At 42.4% G+C, this 25,948-nt stretch overlaps 1 protein-coding gene across 3 annotated transcripts in view; it reads left to right on the top strand.

Moving 5' to 3' along the window:
- NEK5 (NIMA related kinase 5) overlaps window positions 1-22,403 on the top strand; it is a 70,761-nt gene extending 48,358 nt beyond the window's left edge. For all 3 annotated transcript variants that reach the window (XM_089680336.1, XM_089680334.1, XM_089680335.1), the window contains 7 exons: window positions 708-788; window positions 976-1,068; window positions 7,926-8,022; window positions 9,422-9,544; window positions 13,494-13,616; window positions 15,615-15,729; window positions 18,143-22,403. In XM_089680336.1, the coding sequence (XP_089536462.1) occupies window positions 708-788; window positions 976-1,068; window positions 7,926-8,022; window positions 9,422-9,544; window positions 13,494-13,616; window positions 15,615-15,729; window positions 18,143-18,518 (1,008 nt within the window). In that variant the 3' untranslated portion in view covers window positions 18,519-22,403. The remainder of the gene's footprint in view (window positions 1-707; window positions 789-975; window positions 1,069-7,925; window positions 8,023-9,421; window positions 9,545-13,493; window positions 13,617-15,614; window positions 15,730-18,142) is intronic.
- The last annotated feature ends 3,545 nt before the right edge of the window (window positions 22,404-25,948 follow it).

Genomic DNA, 25,948 nt, shown 5'->3' with positions numbered 1-25,948 from the left:
TGTTAGTGACCCAACAGCTGTAGAAATGTGCCGTTTACTTGCATTGTGCTCCTTTAAATGACTTCAGACTAGTAGAAAGTTTTAACGTTTTACTTATAATAAAAGTGCCAAAAGCAAGAAACAGTCCTTTTCCATTGTCCCTAATCCTAACTCAGGCTATGTGCTACCCTGGCATACCTGCAAAGGTGGAGTCCATGTGCTAAAAGGTCCATTAATGGCATTCCTCAGTGGCTGGTGTCTTCGGGGCAAACCCCAGACTCAAAGAAACCTGCCAAGCAAAAGACCCAGGAAAAAGATTACCCCTAACCTTCCTATCCGGGGCAGCACCTAGCTAAATTGCATCCCACTTACAAGCAAGCCTGTCGAATGCTACACAGTCTAGCAAATGCACGCAGTTGCAGCACGATTTTTGGCAAAATGGGGCTAAAACAGGCTGTGAGGAGGCGTCACATCACTTCCACCTGTCAGTAGCCTCTGGAACTCGATCTGAGCGCAGATCAGGCTTTAGCAAAACTGCAGCCATTTTCTCAGTTACCCAAGAGTGTGACAATTCTGCCATATCAAGGTAAAATATTTTTAAACTGATATTGAATCCAATTCCTGCCCCCAGAAAAGATGCCTCTGCTATTGTTTTTATGTAAACTTTCCATGCATCATCTTTCTATATTTTCTTTTCCTAATGAGAAATATATTTTACTGTCATATAGGAGATTCAAGAACAGTATAATCAAATTGTCCAGCAAAACCGAGAAGAGCGAAAAGCACTGCAAAAGAAATACAAAATAAAGGTAAATGGGTTAACATATTTCCAGAATCTGTATAGGAAGAGGATATGCAAAAGACTATTTTCTACAGCTAACTAATAAAATATTCATATCCGACATAAAAAAAGCACAATCCTTTTTTATTATTATCATTATTTACATTTTTAAAAGAAAACAATTTCTTTTTTTTTGTAATATCTGATTGTTACAGGGTGGTATAAAGTTTGAAATAAATGACCTGATTATAGAAGAGGAAACTACTGATGGGCCTATTGCAGAAGATCACAGCAGAGACGATGAAGAGGTTGGTAGATAACATGTTTTTTTTCACCCTCTTTCAGTTTGCATCATTTAGATATCTTATTTAGGAGATGTTTTATTCTAAAAATGAATGTAAAATGGTTTCAAGTGTATATTTTCTTTTTTTAATCATGGTCAGGACTAAAACAATAACATTTAATTTAATATTTTTCTAAATCAAGTGGAGATGAAGTATGTGAAGGTTCTTAATTATCTATTTCACGGTAGTAGGCTAGGCTAGTAGTAGTTGGTCACATTCAGCTAGACTTGTTCTGTAATGTTGAAGCTTGTACAAGCAGATTCTTCATTCTACTAAGTGTCAGGAACATAATGCAGCATTTATAGCCACACAGTTAACCCAATCACATTAATCCAGCCACCAGGGAATGCATCCAAGAACAGGATGGGTGGTGTGAAAGTTGTGGAACCACCCTGTTTTAATGACCTAATCCCATCCCTTGGTGTCAGCAAGTCTGCAAAGATGTCAATCCTTTGATTTCCATGGCTGAAGGTGTGACTTTTTGAATCACTAGAGTAGAGATGTTATAACTGCATTATATGTGGAGGATAGATGGTGTTGAGGGTTCCCCACTCCTGTTTGGTGATGTTTGTTCCAGTTTGAAGTAAATTTCATCTTTTATGCTATTGCAAACCAGTTGTCCTTTCTGTCCTCCAAAGAATGACCCTTTTCCTTAAGGTGTCCTTAAGAATGTCCCTTTTCCTTTACAGCTAAATAGACAACATATATATACATATGTATATATATATATATATATATATATATATATATATATATATAGGGCTAGTTTTATTTACCAAAACTGTGCATCCAGTTCTGAGATTTACACAGCTCCACCACCACAGCACAGCCCAGTCAAGCAGGGCAGGAGACTAGACCTGCTGCAGTTAAACAACAATTACATGTCTTGTCCCTGCCCCAGCCTGTGACTGGGTAGTAAAAAGAGAAGCAGCAAACTGATGTGGTTATTGTATCTTTCTGTCACTCTGCTCACTGCTCATATCAGCATGTTGTCAGCATATGAACACTGCAGCACTTCTAATCGTCTGTGCTGCTTTTCCCTAACCCAGTCTGAGCATTGCTGTACATGGATTACATGAGGCTGATACCAAGCCAAATTCAGGTACTTACACCGCTTGCATTTAAAAATAAAATACATTTAATGATGAATTAATGAATACTGAGCCACATTAATCTGTGTATTTATTATCTGCCTGGGGCTCAGCTTTAGAAGCTCATTAACGGAAATGTTCTTTTTTTTTTTTTTAAATAAAATTTGCACAAAAGCATTATAGTTTCTCTTTAACCACTTGCCCTCTGGAAGATTTACTCCATGATCAAGCCATTTTTTGCTATACGGCACTGCGCTACTTTAGCTTAACAATTGTACGGTCATGCAACACTGTACACAAATTACATTTATATATTTTTTTCACACAAATAGAGCTTTGTTTTGGTAGTGTTTGAGCACCACTGGGTTTTTTATTTTTTGCGCTGTGAACGAAAAAAGACAGAAAATTTTGAATTTTACTTCTTGTTATAAACATATCTTATTTAAAAAAAAAAAAAAAATTCTTCCTAAATTTAGACCAAAATCTACATGTCTTTGGTAAAAGAAATCCCAAAAAGTGTATATTTGGTTTGCATGAAAATTGTAGCATCTACAAATGACGGTATATATACTGGAATTTTTTAAACTAGTAATAGCAGCGACCAGTGACTTATAGCAGGACTGTGATAGTACGGCAGTTAATTTGACACTTTTTGGGAACCAATGACACTAATACAGTGATCAGTGCTAACATTATACACTGACTCTGTACTAATTACATTGGCTGGGAAGAGATTAACATCTATAGGCAATCAAAGGGTTAGGTGTATGCCTAACAGTCCTTTGTGTGTTCAGTGCGTGGTGCTTTTATTAGGGGATGAGCAGTTTTTGTTCCCTGCTTCAAGGGAAACAAAAATCGGCTCATCCCCGCTGTCAGGACAAGGTTCTGTGTTGTCTACATTCATAGAGCTCTGTCCTCTGAGCCTCTTCACTGATTACTGGGTCCTGGCCATCAGTCATAGGTTGGGACCCGCTGATCGTCTTATGCAGTGTACAGCACAGCCGGGGCATCGGGAGCGTGAGAGCAGCCCCCTAACCAGAAGAGCCGGATCACGTGATCCGGCGCAGGGAGCACACTATATGATGTGGTCAGCAACTGCTTAAAGTGGTTGTAAAGGAAGAAAGTTTTTTTACCTTAAAGCGTTCTCTGCATGAAGGTAAAACAAGTTTGTGTTCAGTTTCAGCCTAGCCCCCCTAAATACTTACCTGAACCCAATCTCAATCCAGCGCTGTGCCCCAGAGCAGCAGCTCTCTCCACCCACTCTCTCCTCACTGGACGTGGAGGCATCAGCAGGAGCCATTGGCTCCTGCTGCTGTCAATCAAATCCTGTGAGAAGGGAGCAGGGGGTGTGGCTGAGCCGCGCTGTATGTGCCAATGGATGCACAAATCCCTAGTAAGGAAAGCTCCCACATGAGTGCCCCCAGAGAAAGCGGCTTGCTATGGGGGGCACTTGGAAGGTGGGAGGAGTCAGGAGAGCCAACGGGGAAACCGCAGAAGAGGATCAAGTTTGCTCTGTGCAAAACCACTGCACAGAGCAGGTGAGTATGACATGTTTGTTATTAAGAAAAAAAAATATAATTACAATCACTTTTAGTGCTAATTCTTTAAGCTCCTTACTGCACATAATATTATAGAAAGTACCCTTACTGACGGTACCAAGATAAGAAGCTGTATACTCACCTTTCTAGGCAGATTTGATTTCTCCTGCTGACCCCTGCATCACAAATATTTCCTGCGGTGACGTAGAGCGCCATGGGAGGTATATGGACAATTAAACGATTTGTATAGGCATGACTCAAAATTACACCCAAACCTCCCTCTCTCCATCTAGAGCATGTCTCAGCATTTTTTCTTTTACTGCATTCCAGTAGCAAGAAACAGCTTTTATTAATTCCTGTGATGCTATCACCAGGCTTTTAAAAGTCTTTGAGGGACAGCTGCTGGGAGGTCATGGCCTATGGCACACCCCCAGATCTACAGCTCTGAACAGCCATTTATCTACACACAGTGGGGTTGATTTACTAAAACTGGAGAGTGCAAAATCTGGTGCAGCTCTGCACAAAAACCAGCTTCCAGGTTTTATTGTCAAAGTTTAACTGAACAAACTGAAGTTAGAAGCTGATTGGCTACCATGTACAGCTGCACCAGATTTTGCACTCTCCATTTTTAGTAAATCAATCCCACTATGTGGGTAGGCATTTGGCAGTCAAGAGAGCGGTATTGTTTTGCTGGGGAGGAAATCAATGTAGGTATGTGGAGAGGGGCAGTGAGGTGCAAGGATAGGTGGAGTTCTGTAGTTCAGCTTTGTTAATATTTAAATGGCATGCTTGTGGGTGTATAAGGTAAATGGAAACTAGTGACTGAATGGTTTAGAAGCACCTTTTATGTATCTGGGGTTATTTCAAGTAATTTAGCATTTCTAATATTTACCTTTTGGGCCCATTCACACTAGGAACTGCATATGAATCGCAAAGGAACGCTGTGCAGTTCCCGTGTGATTCACATGTAGTTCTATGCAGTCTGATTTTTGCCCATTCATTTTTAATAGGCTGAAATCGCACCACACCAAACATACATGCACTACGTTTGGAAATGCAGTGCAATGGGATCGCATGGTACTTTTGTGCTATGCAATCTGGTGTTGGCAAATGCACTGTGTTTGCGACCCGCGTTTGAGGAGTTGTTAACTTTTCACTGACAACAGCTGCAGATCACAAGGGTGGAATGCGTTGCTGGAAACTGGTACGGAACGCTGGTCTCACGAACCACGTTCTAGTGTGAATGGGCCCTTACGCCTTTTTAAAAGAGCTGCTGCCTGCCAAATGGTATTTTAAAATTGTTTTTGCTTTGGTACATGTCCTCCCTAGCAGTTCCCAGCTCCTCGTGCCCTTTGTTTGACAGTCCCCTCCCTATTAGCCTTGAAAATAGACAATTGATTTTTATGATTCCCCTCCCATTGACTTCAGTGGGGTTCCCAGTAAAGTGGTTCTAAAGGCTTAAGATTTTTACCTCCATGAAAAACCTTTTGTGTGTAGCAGCCCCCACCCCCAACACTTACCTGAGCCACTCTCGATCCAACGATGTCTACAAGAGCCTCGGTTCTCCAGGACTCTCACTCATGATTGGTCAAAGTAGCAGCAGGAACCATTGGCCAGTCAAGAGAGGGAGGGGGCGGGGTTGAGACATGGCTCTGTGTGTGAATGGACACGCAGAGCCTCGGCTCCGGAGCACGCCTGCTCGGGTGCCCCCATAGCAAGCTGGAGGCAGGGGTCAGGAGTGCCAGCTGGGGACCCAAGAAGAGGAGGATCTGGGCTGCTCTGTGCAAATCCACTGCACAGAGCAGGTAAGTATGATAGGTTTATTATTTATTAAAAAAAAAAACAAGACTTTAGTATCACTTTAAATATTGCAATTTGCTGATTTTTTTTAATTGTCTGCCGAGCTTGTCCTTGAATGTTACCTTAAAGTGGTTGTAAACTTTTACATATACCCAGCGCAGTGACTGGCCTCAGGTGATATACAGGGATGAAACAAATCCACCTACATAAGTTGTACCTGTTAATCTTCAGCCTTCTTATTTCTATATCCGTTCAGAGTTGAGAAATTATAAAGCTTGACTGAGCTGTCAGAAAAAAGGGGGCAGAGAGCTGAAATTACACTCTGCATAGCTCAGTAATGAGACTTCTGAGAACTGATTGGAGGGAAGAGACCCCCCCCCCTCCCCACAGGAACAGGAGCCGAGGCTGTCAATCTGCTGGAGGTCCCTCCCCTGTCACCATTTTTCTCTTGGTGTCAGGAAAACTTGCCAGAAATGATTCATGCTGATAGCAGAGGAACAAAGCAACAGGCAGAAATGACACTTAGTGCTCTGGATTAAGACAGGTACTTATGTCTGAGGCTTACAACCATGTTTTGTTCACACAGGCTTTGAATTTCAAAGCAGCCTTTAATGCACATACATTTTTTTTTTTACAATGCTAAAATGGGAAATCATTACTTTTGATGCCCCTTTCAGCCACTCCTTAACCATTAGCCGCCCGGCCAATGGCCGTTTGGCGGCTTCAGAAGTGCTGCGGCATTCCGGGTGCACGCCATTTGGCGTGCACCCGCACATGCGCAGTTTGCGGTAATGCAGAGCCTCGCAGCGGCACGATCTGTCACCGGCCGTGTACCTCGGACACGGCCGATGACAGATCTGAGTACCGACCCCCGTTGCTGGTACCATGTGACCTGCTGTGACCAATCACAGCAGGTCACATGACAGTTGTATACAATGGATGGCTTCATTCATGCCATCCATTGTATACTACTGCCTAGCTGTGAATGGTCACAGCTAATCACATGCACATGTCATGTGATTAGCTGTGACCAAATCACAGCTAAGCACAAAAAAAAAAAACCTGAATGAATCGATTTCATTCAGGTAAATGCTTGCTTATAGCAAAGTAATTCTTTGCTATAAGCAAATTGTGTAAAAAAAAATAATAAAAAAAATACTGATCACTTCCCCAAAGTAGTACAATGTTACTATGGTAACATTGTACTACTTTGGTCATAGTACAATATGAAAAAAAAATCTTAAAAAAAAAAAAAATGTAATAAAAAATTAAAAATAATAAAAAAAAATTAAAAAAAAAATATATTTTTTTTTTCATACTGTCACCAGTCAGTGTCCCTGTTCACCGCCATGCCAGTTATATGATGACGCTGTACTGCACTGGTGACAGTGTGTAAAAAAAATATAGTGAAAATAATTTTTTACATTTTTTTATTTTCCGAAAAATTATGACAAAAAAAATACAACTTCAAAAAACTCGCCATTATGAAGTACGTCGGACTGTCTACTCTGCAAAAAGGGGTCATTTGGGGATATCTATACTGTTCTGACATTCTTGGACCTCAAGAAATTAGATTGGCTGTCAGTACTTCAGGATTGATCAATTTTCAGATCTATACCATAGTTTGTAAACTCTATAACTTTCCTACAAACTAAATAATACATCCAAATTTGGGTTATTTTCACCAAAGACATGTAGCAGAATACATCTCGGCCTAAATTTATGAAGAACATTTATTTATTTGTAAACTTTTATAACAGAAACAAAGAAAAACGTGTTTTTTTTCAAAATGTTTGGTCTTTTTTTGTTAATTTAGCAAAAAATAAAAACCCCAATGGTGATTAAATACCACCAAAAGAAAGCTCTAGTTGTGTGAAGAAAATGATAAAATTTTAGTTTGGGTACAATGTTGTATGACCGCGCAATTGTCATTCAAAGTGTGAGAGCGCTGAAACGTGAAAAATGGCCTGGGCAGGAAGGTGTAAAATTGCACGGTATTGAAATGGTTAAACATGTCATGAGCATTTCAAGTGGATATAGGTGGTTGCAAAACATCAATGCCTGCAGTCAGTGCTCATGATGCCATGTTACACCTCTCTGCTTCCTGTTTTAACAGTTGAGAGTATTGTTGATAGGCAGTTGGGAAGAGGTAAAAACACCACCAAACCACCCATTTTCAACGTCACATGTGTGAGCGAGACTTGAATGTTCATGGAAGTAGATGCGAAGGCTGTTTATAGAAGAATTTTAAGAGATATAATTATTGGCAATTCATAAAGCATATATGTACACATTTCATACTGTACGGAAATATTGTACTCATTAAAAAAAATGTAATATGGAATAAATCAGTAATTTAAAATAATTTCTTGTTGCTCTTGTTAATTTGCAGGAGACAGATCCTCTCAATGATACTTTAACCTTTGCTCTTGGAATGAAGTTGGAGGGTGAAAAGTGGCATAAGATGCATGAGGACTCAGAACAATCAGGTACAAGACATGTCGGTCACAATACAGGAATTTCATGACATACAACCGTTTAGTCTTCCGGTATTTCTCTATAGCACCCATAACAGAAAAATCTCAGATCAATTTACTTTCAAACTTTTCTTTCCCCATTCTAAAGCATTTGAAATATATTAATAGAAAATTATAGATTTATAGAAAATTCTGGACAAAACCAGAAAAATATGCAACAGGTAGGAATTCCCCCACTTGGGAGGGATTTCTTCTCACTTCCTGTTGTGGCTATGGGACAGGAAGTGAAAGGAAATCTACCCAACAGGATGCAGATGTGAAAAAAAAAAACCTGACAGGGTTTTGCCTTTACTCCTTCTGTATCTGAGCAACAAATAGTGAACTTGTTAAATCTGCTCCTTTTGCTCAGTTCAATACAGTATATTATCAAAAGCATTTTGTTACATCTGTTTGATAAGTGCCTCAAAATACCTGGTTTTTCCTACAAGAATTCTAGTGATCTTACACCTTTTTGTGCTCTGCTTCTGCTGATTGTTATCAGTTAGCATTGTTCACATCTCTTTCCGTGGATTATAGAACACCTCCCTCTTATATGTGAAAGGGGGGGGGGTGTTCTCTAGTCCTGCCCTAGCGTAACAATGCTGCTCCTCCATTGATTCAGTGCAGTGAGCGTGTGTTGTCACCCAAGGACAGGAAGTATCTTACTGGCAGGATCACCAGGTGCAAATAAGGACAAAAGCCTGGGAAAAGAACGCATGCACCCAGCACATATAAAGACTGATATGCTGCAATATATTACATTTCTGTTCTTGGGTTTAGATGCTTATACTTGATGTACAGATGATGGATCGCCATTTTAGCTTGGCTGCTCAACCATTGTTTGCTGCTTTTGTATTCTGGAAATCTTTGAGTAAAGAGTTGAAAAAAGACATTGTGAATATCTGTTTACTGTATCTGCTTTTTATTTTTTGCATACACTGTAATATTATTCATTATAAGACTTTAGCCAGCCATAGATGGATCGAATCTCAGCTTGTTCAGCATGGACCGGCTGCGATTCGATCCTTCTATGGGCAGCTTGGTTCGTTGTACTGAAGTTGATCTATCAGTCAACTTCAGTACAACCAGCCTGTCAGATTTTTACATGTGATCTCTGCCGGCGGCTATAGCCGACAGCAGTAAGCATCGTGTTCTGATGGCTGGAAAGGCTCCCCACTGGCAGAACACAATGGCGACGAAGGAGGAATTCCCCCGTCAACACTAAATGTGTTGATGAACAAATCAAGCAATTTTCCACCCATGGTGGAAGGAAAGAAAATTGTATCATCTATGGGCTGCTTTAGACTGATGCAGGGTATGTGGATTGTTGCAGTATATAATTGTATGGGTTATTTTTTTGTTTTATACTTAGATAGTGGAAACCTCAATCATAAAGCACAAAACAACAGGAAACAATGGACAGCAAGAGAGCCTCAGACACTTATTGGCAATTTAATGGCAGCTGGAGTGCCATCGATGTTTGATACTGTCGCTGGTGAGAAATCACATATATAACTAACATCAGGACCTTCTATTCTAAAAGTTAGTTCAATAATGGTCGCAATGGCAATCGCTCTTTGGTCAGTGCAGCCACGTGACTGTGTTGACCTACACTATCAGAAGCACATCTGACCAATAAGTGCTTGTCATTGTGAGCAGATACTCACTTTGGGGCTGTGTATTGCGGTGTATGTTGTATGGGTCGATACTTTGACTGCTATGTGTAGTGGGGTTTGGAGGACAATGATATTTGGAATTTTATTTTTTGAGAAAAGGTAAACTTATCCTTTAAGCCAGGGGTCTCCAAACTTTGTAAACAAAAGGCCAGTTTACTGTCCTTCAGACTCTACGTGGGCCGAACTGTGGCTGGTGGGAGTAGAAAATGCCCCAACATCAGTGGATGTAAACAGTGCCCATTCATTTATTTAGGTGAAAGGTATAGTGCCCCATTGTTGGTATCAGTGGGAGGAATAATACTCCTTCATTGGTGTCTGTGGGAGGATTAGTGCCCCATCATTGGTGTCAGTGGGAGGGATAGTGCCCCATCATTGGTTTCAGTCTGAGGAATGGTGCCCCATCATTGGTGTCAGTGGGAGGAATGGTGCCCCATCATTGGTGTCAGTGGGAGGAATGGTGCCCCATTATTGGTATCAGTGGGAGGAATGGTGCCCCATCATTGGAGTCAGTGGGAGGAATGGTGCCCCATCATTGGTGTCAGTGGGAGGAATGTTGCCCTATTATTAGTGTCAGTGGGAGGAATGGTGCCCCATCATTGGTGTCAGTTTGAGGAACGGTGCCCCATAATTGGTGTCGGTGGGAAGAGTAGTGCCCCATCATTGGTGTCAGTTTGAGGAATGGTGGCCCATCATTGGTGTCAGTTTGAGGAATGGTGCGCCATCATTGGTGTCAGTTTGAGGAACGGTGCCCCATCATTGGTGTCGGTGGGAAGAGTAGTGCCCCATCATTGGTGTCAGTTTGAGGAATGGTGCCCCATCATTGGTGTCAGTTTGAGGAATGGTGCTCCATCATTGGTGTCAGTTTGAGGAATGGTGTCCCATCATTGGTGTCAGTTTGAGGAACGGTGCCCCATCATTGGTGTCGGTGGGAAGAGTAGTGCCCCATCATTGGTGTCAGTTTGAGGAATGGTGCCCCATCATTGGTGTCAGTTTGAGGAATGGTGCCCCATCATTGGTGTCAGTTTGAGGAATAGCAGCCCATCATGTCAGTTGTGGATGTAATAGTGTCCCAAGGGCCGAATAGAGGTAGGCAAACGGCCACATCTGGCCCCAGGGCCACAGTTTGGAGACCACTGCTTTAAGCTATCTGTGAGCGCACTTTACTTAAAGTACATTGTTGTAATGCAAATATTTGTATTTCATAATGATATTAATTTTTTCAGAAAATAAAAGTCTATTACTTTTTATTGCTTTGATTTAGCAGTCACATAACTGCAGCATTCCCTATTTTCCTTGCTGGAGGAACGTCAGTGTTGTAAGGGGGTTGGCTGTTTGTGAAGTCCAACAAAGTGGGTACTTTCCTTGTCTGTGCAGGTGTGGGAGAGCAGTCCTGAACACAGACAGTGTCAGTTCGGTGTCACTCACCTGCACCCACTTGATTACCACATTAGGATGAGCTGCTGTGTTATTCGCATAGACATGAATGGGCAGCCTGCAAGCAACACCTGCTGGTTAGGGACGCATAAACAAACGGTCCTTTCACATTGTATAGACAATCAGTGCCCATGTGAATGAGGTCTAACATAGAAAGATATACACACATTATACACACATTAGCAATAAAAAAATAGTGGTGACACACTTTACAGGGTTAGTTCACCTCTACCAAAAACTGCCTTTGCAGGTAAGGGACATCTGTACATAAAAACATACTGTGCAGCTCTGATTAAAGTTGAATAAAGCCCTTGGTATAGGTGTAGGCTATTTATGTAACTCATGAAATTTAATCTGCAAACTCGGAAAGGTTTCTTCATAGTGAGAGCTGTGAAATTGTGGAATAGACTCCCTCAAGAGTTGGTTTTGGCCAGCTCAGTAGATTGCTTTAGCCCTGGTTCACATATGTGCGTTCCTGCGGGCCGTGTTTTGCGCGGGCACGAGAGCCCATTTATTTGAATGGACTCCCGTGCCCTGGGACAGGCAGGGAAGAAGTCCCTGCACTTCTTTGGAAACTGCAGCCCGCATGGGAACCTCGGTTCCCAATGCAAATGCGATTTCCAGTGCGGGCGGTGTGCCATTAGAATTAATGGCACTCGCCCGCAGGTCCACATTCTTCTGTGTGAGTGTCGGATTTTTGTGCGGATCCGCAGTGGCTCCACCCGCAGAAATGTGAACCTAGCCTTCAAAGAGGCCTGGATTCTTGCCTAGATACACAAAATATAACTAGATACTAAAATTTTATAGGTAAAATTGATTCAAGGAATATCCCATTGCCTCTCAGGAGATCAGGAAGGAATTTTTTTCCCTGCAGGAGCAAATTGGTTCATGCTTTGCTGTTTTTTTTTTGCCTTCCTCTGGATCATCTGTGGGTATAGGATTATAACTTTTTTTTTTAATGGTTGAACTGGATGGACTTTTGTCTTTTTTCAGCCAGACTAACTATGTAACTATATGAAGCCTGACTGGAACCCTCCCAGGATGTTGCTAAGCGAGGCCTAGCTATTACTGTTCACCTCCACCATCACAGGAGTGAGCTCTTTCTCTGATTCAAACCCCATCACATGTGTTTTCTCTCTCCTGATGCAGTAGATTTGCGCTCAAAGTCTGAGATCTCACTTCTGTGATGGTGGAGGTGAGCAGTAATATTTAGGCCTTGCTTATCAGCTTCCTGGGAGATTTCAGGTCAGACTGTGGTATGTAAATGGCCTACATCCATACCAAGGGTAATAGTGATAGTCAAAGCTGCACCCTTTTTTTTTTTATATCTACAGATGTCCCTTTTCTGCATAGGCAGTTTTTTGGTAAAGGTGAACAAACCCTTTAACTATCCTACCAGTGCCTTGTGATCATATTTTTGTATGCCTCTTCTTCCTTTGTAGTATTGTAGGAGAGAAAGTGAGAGGATATATCTCTAACAGAGCCCCAGACAGAAGTAAAATCTGACAGGGGTTAGAACCCTTCTCGGCTCTGTCCAGAACTAAGAATACATGTTTTTTGCTGGACAATCACTTCAAAGATTTGTATACTTGTACTGGGTCAGTGATTCAGAAAACATTGAAGATGTCATATTTCTGTCTATGTTGACCAAAACAAATCAATATGTAGAGACATAGGGATTTAGGTCTCCTAGGAGGACTAGCCCTCTGACAGCCTTGCTCAACCACATGAAGTCGTCAGGGGTGCTGCGGCATCCTGGTAGAGAAAGACTGAACTCCTAATCCTCAGCTGAAGTGAAAGCAGTGGAAGTGGAGGTGACTTACTGAGTGCTGAGCTCTCTGCCTCTCACTACAGTGCAGTACTTGGCAGTGTGAGTGAAGGTAAAGCATTGCAGTTTTTACAAGGCATGTTCCTAATAGCAGCAAGGACTTCCACTCCTCTTAAAAAAATGATCCATGCTCAGGTCACTTTTTCAGAGTCAATTTGACAGGCAGTGCACCAAAAACACACCACATTTGCCAATGTGTGGGATAAAATTAAGAATTAATATCACCCCTGTGCATCTGCTAAAGAGCAGCGCATTTGTCTGCGTGTCAGGAAAGTGAGCGATTTTGTGCGTGTTTGGCGACATGCAGTAACGTGAACCAAGCCTTACACTGGGATGCCTCATTACTGAGAATACTTTTCAAGGGCTCCTTGACTGCAAAAATGTTAAGAAGCACTGCTATATAGAACATGGTTACTCTTCTTAGAAGAAGCCTTTAGTAATACATCTATATTTTGTACTATCTTCTATTATGTACTTCTTTTACATATTTCTTTGTTTCGTCATAGAAAATGATGATGATACATCATTGAACAGGAAGCAGTGGAATCAGGAGGCACCAAGAACACTGATGAGGATTCTGGGAGAAGCAGTGATGGATGACTCCATTTTACCCACAGAAGACTTTTGTGGTAATAATCATTACATTGTATTCTGGGTCAGGATTAAAGATGAACTCTGGGAAAAGTATTAATTCTGTCAGTGGGGCTTCACCTGCTTTGCAAGGGTTAAACCCTGACTTTAGAAATAAAGCCCCCAATAAAAACACATAGTGTGTCACAGTAGTGTCTTCTGCCCTGCTTCAAATAACTCCCCTCCCACAGTAGTATCATCTGTCCCCCCAGCACAGTGCCCCCTTTCACACTATCTCTCCCCCCCCAGTAATAAATAATATACTATGCTTCCCCCACTGTAGTGTCCTCTGCAAGGGGGAGCGGTACAGAGGACACTACTGTGGGGGGAAGATGGCTAAGGACCCTGCTGTGGGGGGGGGGGGGGGGCGCAAAGGGCACTACAGAGGGAGAGGGCAGGAACACTACTGTAGGGGGTGGGTGCAGAGACCACTGCTATGGGGGGGGGCAGAGGAAACTATTGTAGGGGGGATGGCAGGGGACTCTGCTATGGGAGAGCCAAGAGCACTACAATGGGGAGGCAGGAGGAGAGAGGATGCTGCTTTGGGGGGCCACAGGACACTACTTGCAAGAGGTGGGGCACAGGACACTACTGTGTGTGTGTGGGGAATCACAGGACACCAACGTGTGTGTGTGTGGGGGGGAGGGGAAGAGGACACCACCGTGTGTGTGGGGGGGGGGGGGGAGGGGAAGAGGACACCACCGTATGTGTGTGCGTGTGAAGGGAGGTGGCAGAGGACACTACTGTGTGGGGGAGGCAGAGGGGCAGAGAAAACTACAGTGGGGGGGGGGGGCAGAGTATATTACTGGGAGGGGGGGAACATATGAAAGGAGGCAGAGGAAACCACTGTGTGGGGGGGGGGCAGATGATATTACTGTGGGGGGGGAGTTATTTGAACAGTGGCATTAGACACTACTGTAACATGCTATGTGTTTTTATTGAGGGCTTTATATATTTTTTTTTTTTGTAAATGACGACGACAACACACATCACCCAACACCCAACACCCCCCCCCCCCTTCCCCTTGGGATATTTTATGTCCTCCATTTTGTCCAGGGAGATCTCAACCAACCTCTGAAAGGTTGCCTACCCCTGGTCTAGAGGATGGGAAAACTGCTGTTACTTACCTGACACTCTACTGCATCAGGACAAGTCCCTGAAGACTCTCCTCCCCTGCACTCCAGTGGTCAGATGTCCTCCGATGTCAGCAAGACCAATGCAGGGTCTATAGTTCTGCATTGGACGGGAGGATGCAGAGGAACAGTCCACTGCCAGAGCATGAGGGAGAGCCGCCTGCCAGGGGAATGGAGGGTCAGGGAAGTAAAAGTGCTTTTACCATCCTGCAGATACAGCCCCTCTGCAAAGGAGGATTGTTTTACAACATATTAGGCAATTACTTGATGTCTTTAGCATCCGTAGCAGAATAACAACGAGGTGTCCTGAGCAGTTTCTTTTTAATACATACTAGCAAAATTGTGTTTGGTCTAGAAAGGTAAATTCTGATTAGTTTGTAGTGTGCAGGTGGCAGGGGACAGCAGAGGGGTAGGTGTATAGTAGAGCTGATTTTCATAGTGAGGGAGGTGTGCAAGTGGTGGGGGACAGAGACTAAGGTGACCAGCAAGGAATGCTCTGTGAGTGGGGGCTGCTGGTTCAACATCTGGTCATTTTTTAAATTTTTTTTGTAGTTACCAATACATCATCAAGGCAGATGAAGGACACAAAGCCAAAATGGCACTACATGTTACAAAGCTAATCTGGTTGAAAGAATACACAAGTCATTCCAAGTAAAATGATCACCATATATGTCATAAGCATTAGGATTCATAACAATTAGTAATGACTGGATAGTGGTAGTACTAGATAATTCTACAGAACTCATAAGGTTTCAGGCATCAGCTGTGGTCAAAGAAAGAGAGAACTGGTGTCAACAGACATTCAATCGCAGATTCTATAGTAACTATACTTTTAGTTAATGGCCACTGTGAAATATTTCTTAGATGGAACACTGAAGAAGTGGCCTCCCGAACAGGTAGAAAAAGAAGCGACAGAACAGACATCAGAAGAAGATCTGGATGAAGAGCGCTTTGAACCAAGATCTGATGATGAGGACACGTAAGAAAAACTTAAATACTAAATAACAGAAATAATTTAACAGGAAAATACAGAAAGTAGACAGTCTTAAATGAAATATATGATACCTGTTTTTTGTGGCTTCTGCCTTTGCTTCTTCAGGGGTATAGCAGGGTTCTTCTACACAGGGCTCAGTGGAAAATTGTGGCCACTGTGTCCTGAGCTCTGTTTCCAGATGCAGCACAGAGCCAGTGTATCCCAGAATAACAAACTCCTGTTGGTACAAGTCCTAATAAACAGAGAGAAAGCATTGGCTAGCCATGGTTTCTGCAGGCTGCAGTAGTACAGTAGTGAGTACAGAAGTGAGTACACCCCTCACATTTTTGTAAATATATTATTCTAACTTTTCATGTGACAACACTGAAGAAATGACACTTTGCTACAATGTGACGTAGTGAGTGTACAGCTTGTATAACCGTGTAAATTTGCTGTCCCCTCAAAATAACTCAACACACAGCCATTAATGTCTAAACCGCTGGCAGCATAAGTGAGTACATCCCTAAGTGAAAATGTCCAAATTGGGCCCAATTAGCCATTTTCCCTCCCCGGTGTTATGTGACTCATTAGTGTTACAAGGTCTCAGGTGTGAATGGGGAGCAGGTGTGTTAAAGTTGGTGTTATCGCTCTCACTGTCTCATACTGGTCACTGGAAGTTCAACATGGCACCTCATGGCAAAGAACTCTCTGAGGATCTGAAAAAAAGAATTGTTGCTATGCATAAAGATGGCCTAGGCTATAAGAAGATTGCCAAGACCCTGAAACTGAGCTGCGTGGCCAAGACCATACAGCAGTTTAACAGGACAGGTTGCACTCAGAACAGGCCTCGCCATGGTCACTTAGTTATGACCCAGACTCAGCCAACAGTGGACTAAAGCCTGCTGTTGGTTGACCTTACAGGCTCTGCAGGGATCCTGACAATAATGTTGGGATCTGCCCAGATGCCTGACTGGTAACTGGCTCAGTCTATCAGTGTGTGGCTGAGAGCCTGAGCCAGCCATTCCTGCTCCATCCACAGTTCTGCGCTTCAATGAGCAGTGGAGGGGCAGAGCACTGAGTGGTGACTATCACCACTCTGTACTCAGAGCTGACCTGAGAACTGAGCATTCAATTATTATTATTATACAGTATTTATAAAGCGCCAATAGTTCGCTCAGCGCTGTACATTACAAAGGGGGACAGAACATGTGACAGAACAATGCCAATACAATGCAAAACATGAGGGGACTGAGGCCCTGCTCTTTCGAGCTTACGATCTAGGAGGGAGGGGATGGTGGTACAGGAGGAGATAGCTGTGGGGGATGGGGTGGTAGGAAGAGTGGAGGAGGTCGGCAAGTTAGCAGGAGGTGGGGTAGGCTTCCCTGAAGAGATGGGTTTTCAGGGTGCGCCTAAAGGTGAGGAGAGTAGATGATAGTCTGATGGATTGGGATAGGGAGTTCCAGAGGATGGGTGACACCCTGGAAAAGTCCTGGAGGCGGGCATGGGAGGAGGAGACCAGGGAACTAGAGAAGGAGGTCTTGTGAGGAGCGGAGTGTGCGTGCTGGGCGGTACTTGGATATTAGGTCAGTGATGTAGTTCGGGGCAGTATGGTGGACAGCTTTGTACGTCAGTGTTAGGATTTTGAATTTGATCCGTTGCGCAATCGGAAGCCAGTGGAGGGATTGGCAGAGGGGGGTGGCGGAGATGGAGCGGTTGGAAAGGTGAATGAGTCTGGCAGCCGTATTCAGGATTGACTGAAGCGGGGATAGCCAGCGGCGAGGCAGGCCAGTGAGGAGGGAGTTGCAGTAGTCGAGTCGTGATATGATGAGGGAGCGGATGAGCTGTTTAGTGGTTTCTGGAGTTAGGAACGTGCGGATTTTGGCGATGTTGCGGAGGTGGAGTCTGCACGAGTTTGTTAAAGATTGGACTTGGGCTGGATCAATGGTCTTTGATCACTCAGTTCTCGGTGTAGTGCCAGCAGGGGACAGCTGCAGCATCGAATTGATGCTGCAGCCATCAGGGTGAGTATGTACAGTATGTTTATTTTTTTTCATTCCCCACACATCTCTTTTAAGATTCACTCTAAAGATTCTGTTCACCATTAGTAATGAAAGAAGTATGGGCACTGCCACTCTTGACTTCTAAGTTTCTAACTGCCTTGAGAGTCATGATTCTCCCTGTTGTTCACAATACAGTCAGTATGGAGCTGTTGAAGTTGGAACTCCTGGCTTTGTACTTGTTCAGGGGCATTACCAAGACATTCTGAGAATTGGCAGATTCTTAAAGTCCACAATGGAAGCCGCTGCATTTTTGTCATGGCTACTTCTCACTTGACTTAAGTAACACCACACTTATTCTCTACTATATGGTTTCTCTTTCAAACCTGTTTAAATCATTGTACATTTGTTATTTTTAACAGGACTTTTGAAGAGTCTGAAGATGAGCTGGAGGTCATAAAAAGTTTGGAAAAGGTTTTAACTTCCAGAGATAATGATACAGATGAGAATGATGAAAAGTCAACCAATAAAGATCCAACCATGGAAAGATCCAATCAGGACCATCGGAATCCAGATAATCTTGATGCTGTGCATGTGGATCAGTCAGAATCAGAGCAAGCAATGATAAAGAGCAGTCTTGAGGACCAGACTACAGCAGGGGAAAATAGAGAGATCTCTGTTGGGACAAATCAGAATGTAGAGGAGGAAAAGGTAGACGAAGCTGAATCTCAGCCCTGTGCTCCTTCATCCTTAGCCAGTAAAGACAGTGTGCAATCTCCCATTTGTTCTGTGGAATGAACACACACTACTGAGCACCCATGTCAAAGGCTTCTGTGCAATGAAACTTATAAGTATGTGCCTTATAGTCACAATCTTTTGTTTTTCATAGAAATTCAGCATTATATTTGAAATTTGGAAAGCCTTTGTGTGATGAACAAGTGGAAAAAATAGAATGTTTGTCAATTCTATAATATTCTTTTCACTTAGTACATTGAGGGACACAGCTATTGAATGAAGATCATCCACATATAAGTGGGTTATAGTGGTGTCTACAGGAATAGGATGCTAGGTGCACAAAAATAAACAGGCAGCTAGGACAGCTCCTTTAGGTGGTGTAACCCCGCACCCTTCAGAGAGTGTCAGTTGGTAGCGAAAAGTATATATTTAGAAAACCAGATAACATTGGCAAAAAGCTAAAAACAACAGAGGGGTGGGAGCTGTGTTTCTCAAAGAAAAGATATTTGAAGAAGAACCAAACCCTACTATCGTTTTTAGCCACATAAACTGCCATCTTAGCCTCTGTTTGATCTTAAACTGTCATGATGTTGCACGTCATCAGTTATGACACCAGACATTTGATGGTTTTACAGTTTGGTTTAGACTCAGAGCACAAGCAAATGTGACAGTTACATTCCCGGCCCGTGATGGGAATGTAACTTTTTTTGAACCTGTAAATTGATGGCTCATTTAGGGCCTGTTCACACCATGGTGCAGAACCATCAGTTTTTCTGCACGAGTTCTGCAAGGGCACAACAAAATCAGTTGTTCTCTATGTGCTCTGTTCACACCACAACACTAGTATCACGTGCAGATTGGTGCACACACCAACCATGAAACAGGGTAAGCCCTAACACAACAGTAGGAGTTGTACTACTGCTTTCAAGACCTTACAGCCAAAGCTAGCTAAAAGGGCGAAGGAGCATGTAGGTAAACTCTAATAGATCGAACCACTTTCAGTGTATGTAAAGCAAATTCTATTGGATGTGTTGTGATGAGACAAAGTGAGGGAAGGATAATGTCTTTATTAAAGAAGTCAAAGGGGAAGATGACTTTCAGTAAAAAAGAAAACCTTTAGTTTCTAAACCTCTTTGCCTAGTCTTACATAGAATAAGAAAAGTAGACCCGACAAGACCGATACTCTATTACCTACAGTAGCAAGATGGGCTACTTTTTTGACATACAGGAAAGGCAGTTCTGTAATACTGTACTTTTTACTGTTTGTAAACCTGAACAAAGAAAACTGAGATCCCAGAGGGTAGAGGACAGAAAGGGAGGCAACATGGGTAACCTCATGAATGAAGTTCTGAAACACAGGATCGATGGCTGATGGGCATTGTAAAAAGGCAGCGAAAGTGGAGACTTGTCCCTTGATAGGTTTGGCAGCATCTAAAAGCTGAAAGTACTGCTGAAAGACACTGTGGAGAGATAGAAGAGAAGTGGAATAAGAACCATAGTAACAATGTCATTCACTAAAGTGAACTATTACAGTTAATAACCCCCCCCAGGATAAAGGAGGCTGGGGTTCTGTGGATAAACAAGAGAGACACTGTGACAATAGCAATTTTTTTTTTTTCCAGTCCTGTCATAAGTGAATACAATACACATATGTACTTATTAGGCTTGCCACTGCAAATGGTGCTGACAGGGAAAAAGCACTGCCTTCCTTAGTCTTGTGAGATAGATATGCACACACAGATTCTAAAATACATATGTATGCAATGTAATAAACAGGAAAAAAATATTTTCTTCAAGATAAAAATATTTCAATTGACTATCAAGCTGTCCCCAACAGATTCTGCAGTGATGGGAAATCAAAACAGTTGCTAGCCTCATCATTCAAATGGCCGTTACGGCTGCACTGTAATGGTGACGTGGTTATCATGGACCAGTGGGGCTGGCAAGCTGTTGCACTTGAAGGGATAGAATATCTGCAGCAAGTTGTATATACAAGGTTGGGGTTCTGTGGCCAAAAAGAGAGACACCCTGACGAGATAGTCTCAGTCCATGGTGAATCCAGTGTAAACTACGTTTATGAGGCTTAGCACTGCCACATAAAACAAGGCTGTCCCGAGTAATCCTGATCTACTGTGTATATCAAGGAGACATGCACTTGTTGGTTGAGCTTATGGGACACCAATGATCTAATTTATCCTGCCAGAAACAAATCTGTCCACAATATAGTGAAGAGATTTGAGAGTGAGGAATTAGAAAGAGACAAAGAAGGCCCCAGGAGGGGTTTCAGAGAAGGCAATGGAGGCATTCATACCAAACAGGTGTCTCAGAGCAAATCACCCTGGTTGCTGTCTTATTTTGTAGAGCATGCAGAGAAGAACTCTGCTAATGAAGGTCAGACACTGACAGATAAGGTAGCAAATGAGGGAGCAGAGGCAGATACACCCAAAGCTGTCAAACATTTATCAATGCAAATTTCCTAGTATAGCATACATTTGTGATTGACAACCTGTGCACAGAGAAGACAAACTCTGTGAATGAGGGATGGGCACCATCAGGGTCTCCCAGAAATAGGATAAAACAAGATGACTATTAACACTGTCTCCACAAGGTAAAATAGGGAGAGGGTATAGGAGAGACTACATGGATCAAAATCCAACCTGTCTGCCAATCAGTTGCTTGACAGTAGAGAAATCATAGCAGAAAGTGATAACTCCAAGAGCTGAAGAAAGGTTCTTACGTCTCAACACTAGGAAAAAATCTGTACTTTCTGATAGTTGGGGGGTGGGGGGGGGGGTTAAGCTACCTAAGGTTGTTGTCCTCCTAGCTGCCTGTTTTTTTTATAACTAGCATATTACTCCTGTAGATGGCACTATAACCCACTTGTATGTGGTTTGCTTCAGCTGGGTTCCTCAATGAATGAAAGAAAAATATACATTGTCAGTCTAATAGTCAGTTCCACAAAAGTCTGAACCTTCAAAGTTCTGTGAGGCATACTGTGGTAAAATTCACAGGCTGTTTACTTACTTTTGGGGCTATTGCAATGACACCCTTAAAGTAACATTGTCATTGCCAAAAAACCCCCAAAAAAACTAAAATCAGGTCCAAAGGCTACAAAAAAGAGGCATTATACTTACCTTCCTGATGGCTGCTGTCTCCAGTCTTTATTCAGTTTAAGTCTCACAACATCCGGCAGACTCTTTAGCATTCACATGCCTGTGTCCCCACTATGGTTCCATCCACCATCCACAATGTTATTACAGAACACAGTAGTAATTTAGGAGTCAGCGGAAGGAACTACACTGCTTGGTGGGGAAACGCATGCACTTGAATCTTCCTAAAGTGTCGAATGCTGAAGAGTTTGCCAGAGGCTGTAGTGCATTATTGGAGAGAAGACTGGAAACATGGGCTGCTGGAGGGCTAAGTATGATATCTCTTATTTTGCAAGAATATGCTTTTATGATTTATCTGGCAATGAGTGAAATGTTAAGCTGGAGTTACTAACTCATTTCTACCATATATACATTTAACTTGTGTTTTATATTTTCTTTATAAAATGAGAGCGAGGTTGCAGATGCACACAATAGGGAGGGATATCCATCTGACGTATTTTGTTGACAGAGCTGTGAAGATAAGTGATAGTATATGCTTTACGATGCCAGGTTCCTTCCAACAATTTGTGTTTGCAGTGTGTGAGGCTATCCTTTAATGCTTTCTGTATTAGTACTGTAGGATTTTATGTAGTACTGCCATGTTATCACCGTAGTCATTGTCAGATGCTTCTTGCCTCATGTTGAGATATCCCTCTATATACCTGTTATGGATCACTTAATGAGACCTGCAGGTTCAGGGCTGATTATAAATTATGTGAGTTACATGAATCAGAATAAAATGAATATGTATTCATATATGAATATTAATCATTGCAAAATAAATATAGTATTATAGATATATACTGTAAATATGATTTCTGTGTGTACAGCTCCTGCATTGTGGCAAACCTCTCAAACTAGAGCACACATCTTGTGCAGTCATATTACTATTGAGCAAATCATTTATTGAGCAATTCAAACAATGTATCCAAGGGTCACCCCTGGACAGAAGGTGGGGAGAAATCTCCCAAATGAGGACACAGACAGCATAGGAACTTTATAGAGGTACTAATTCTTCTGAATTCTACTGGAACGTATTGCTTATTCTCTGGAATTAATTAAAAAGGTGATTGTAAAGTCAGATTTTTTTGTTTAAATAACAAACATATTATACTTACAAATGAATTGCACAGAGAGGCCCCAAACCTCCTCTTTTCCATGTGCCCCCATAGGAAGCCACTTCCTATGGGGGTACATGTGAGGGCTTGATCCCCAGCCGCACTGCCTGCATCCATAAACACAGTGCGGCTCGATCCCACCCCCCCATGTCACAGGATTTCACTGGCAGCAGTGGAAGCCAATGGCTACCACTGCCTCAGCAAAGCCTGTGAGAGCAGGGAGAGTGGACAGAGCTGCTGCAGAAGGGCACAGCATGCATTCAGGTTAAACATATTTATGCTTTAGAACAAACTGACCCTGTTATTTGGTCTTATTTTTTAAAATATCCTTACCTGGAGAAGAAACAAGTCAGTAATTGCTTTTTCAGGTGTTCACACTACCATAATGTGAGAAATCCCAGGCTGAAGACAGACGGAAATTTGACACTTCCAGGAGTGTTAATCCGAGTTACCCTATAGTGCTCAGTGGTTCCTCCCTCTATCCTCCACCTATTACAGGAAACAATATGCAGTGGAAGCCAGAGGGAGGAACCACTGAACACCACAGGGGAATCCAAGAGATCAACACTACTGGAATGTTGTCTTACCTTGGAACTCCCATACATGAAGTGAAGTGGTATTGCTATTTTTAAATGTAATACCTAATGACGGGGGTTGCTTTAAAGAATCAGTGCAGTTTAGTTGTCTGGGCACAATTAAACTAGCTAAAGCCTGCACAGCAAAAAGTGAAATCAATTTTTTTTCATAGATAGTAATTTACACTGCCCCCATTCTCCTGCTCCTTTTCCAGGAGGTAAACAGAGAAGTGAATGAGCCCACAGCTAATGTACACACTACATTGCCCCTATCCCGCTCCCCTGCCATGCACATGACACACTGTGTAAATGCACAGCTGCAAAAAGAAAAAGGTGGGGGCGTGGCCTGGCGGTGGGGGTGTGGCTTGGCGCTCGGAGCAGATGGCTGCACACTGACAGAGCTCCAGGACCCACACTGCTCCACAGCCTGCAGATTGGGCTCCAGCTGCCAGATAATGGGCAAACTTTCCAAGCCAGCTCCACACACCCGCTCACAGCATTTCTGCTGTCTCTGCTGCCTGCCATCTTCAGATCACAGACTCCCAGGCGCAGCACCTCAGTAAGCAAGGTGGCGGCGGCCCACCACGAAGAGAACAGCAATGAAGACTCTACACAAGCCCATGATGGATGGCTAAGAGACAGAGAGCATGCAGACCATCCCCTCACTTTCTGACATGACTTCTAAAGCTGTGGATATTAAAGGCTCTCTCACTGCGGCTATCGCTGATTTAAAAGCCAATCTTCTTGTACTTTCTGACCAACTAGCTGCAACAGAAAGATTGGGGAAACAAAGAGAGCTATTGCCAGATTGGAGGACATATCGGTATCCCACTCTCAACAACTTATTACTATGAACAAACACTTGGGAGATCTAGACAACAGGGGCAGAAGGACCAACATCAGGGTGAGAGGGACCCCTGAATCTGTGATCCCTGACCAAATCAAACCAGCCTTACAAAAGATCTTTAATGGGGTACTTGAGAGAGATCCTGATACGCCCCAGAATTGCAGAAAATGCACCCCTCTGAGATATCATATGCTGTCTCTCCAACTTCTGGCTGAAAGAGGAAATTCTCTCTAAGGCCAGACAAAGCGATCTCATATTGTTTAATGAGGATGCCATTAAGCTCTTTCAGGATCTTTTACCGATCATCCTAAACAATCGGAGATCGCTGTGTCCATTGTTGGAGGTTTTGAGAGATAAAGGATATATATAGATAGAAATTCCCCTTTGCACTACAGGCTACAGTATGTGGCAAACACCATTTCCTCATGTCGCCAGAGGAGTTAAGGGATTTTTGCTCTGCTCTACAAATCCCATATACTGGGGTACCTGAATGATATAGGGAGTTTAAACTCCCTACGTGTGCCTCCAACTAACCGAATAAAACACGCTATAAGAAAGGAAGAGCTGACAAATCCTTTTCATCTGGATCTACTTTTTCCTCACCGAGCTCAAAGCTGCCTAAAGTTAGAAAAGACACCTGATTCTAAGCCCTGGACAGGTTTGATTAGCATTTACTGCCCTTCTCTCTTTTCTCACTCGGTGCCTTCTCAGTTGATGTAGGCATCCGTATCTACAGAATACTACAGTACCACCAAAACACTGTTAAAATGTTCGTTTTAAATTTATGGCATTACAATTACCTACTATACACCTCTAACGCACTCCAAGGTTGGATCTAACTCACGCGTTTTAATACTCAGACTCAATTCGGGACTTCTGGAGAGATCTCAGTCATTCATTAATAGGCTGGTTGTAGTTCAGTATATCAATGTGAGTTGATCCCAGTTAAATATCTCTTCATTCAGGAAAACATCTTGGCTACCCTTTGATGTCCGAGACCTTAGACCTACTTAGGTACTGGGTTGCATATCTGTTCCTGCAACTGTTACAATGGATGTGTATCTCAGGTCAAACATGATAGCATATATGTCTATTACATTTCCATTTATATATAATATTGTTATTCTTTCTGTATATATATATGTTGATCCTGCTTTTAGAATGCTGTTATCTCTTTATTAACATGCCACCATGAGACTCAGTGATCAAAAGATCAGAGGGGGAGTGAGCTATTCCAGAATTTACCATCTACACACTAACTATGTAACTGGATCCACATGTGATCAATACGGGTTACATAGTGGTCTAGGATGGAATGCCTTTCCTTACTTTCAGACAATAATTTAGTCCCGTTTTTGTTGCGTACCTCTGATGTCTTCCCCATTGTGATATTGATATCTTTATTGTCTGACACTGAGGATGTTTTTTACTTAACAGGTTTTGACCATCACCAATTGACTACAATATGGGCCGTTCTATCCATCCTTAACCAAAAATGAATATACGACCCATCTTTAAATATGAGGTCGTATTATAGGTGTAAAATTCTTTCCCTGGTTTAATAATATTTTGGCAAATAGCTTTCCTACTTCAGATAAATGAATATAATCCTCATTGTTAATATACGCAGTAGCTAAGACTAAAGGACTATATAAAATAAGTTTGTATATTGCTTTAATAGACTGTATAAGCGATAATATATATAACTGTTAATAATGGCTGTGGAATGGTGGGTTTCCATTTATTTTCATGTTTGACAGAATACTTTTGCAGTGAACTGACATATTTAATGTGAGCTCAGTGT

Source organism: Staurois parvus, unplaced genomic scaffold, assembly GCF_062004578.1.
Source record: "Staurois parvus isolate SC_StPar_1 unplaced genomic scaffold, SC_StPar_1.0 ptg000242l, whole genome shotgun sequence".
In the NCBI taxonomy this organism is placed as follows: domain Eukaryota; kingdom Metazoa; phylum Chordata; class Amphibia; order Anura; family Ranidae; genus Staurois; species Staurois parvus.
The sequence above is the reverse complement of the archived record's forward strand: the minus strand, read 5'-3'. Positions and strand labels throughout refer to the sequence as shown.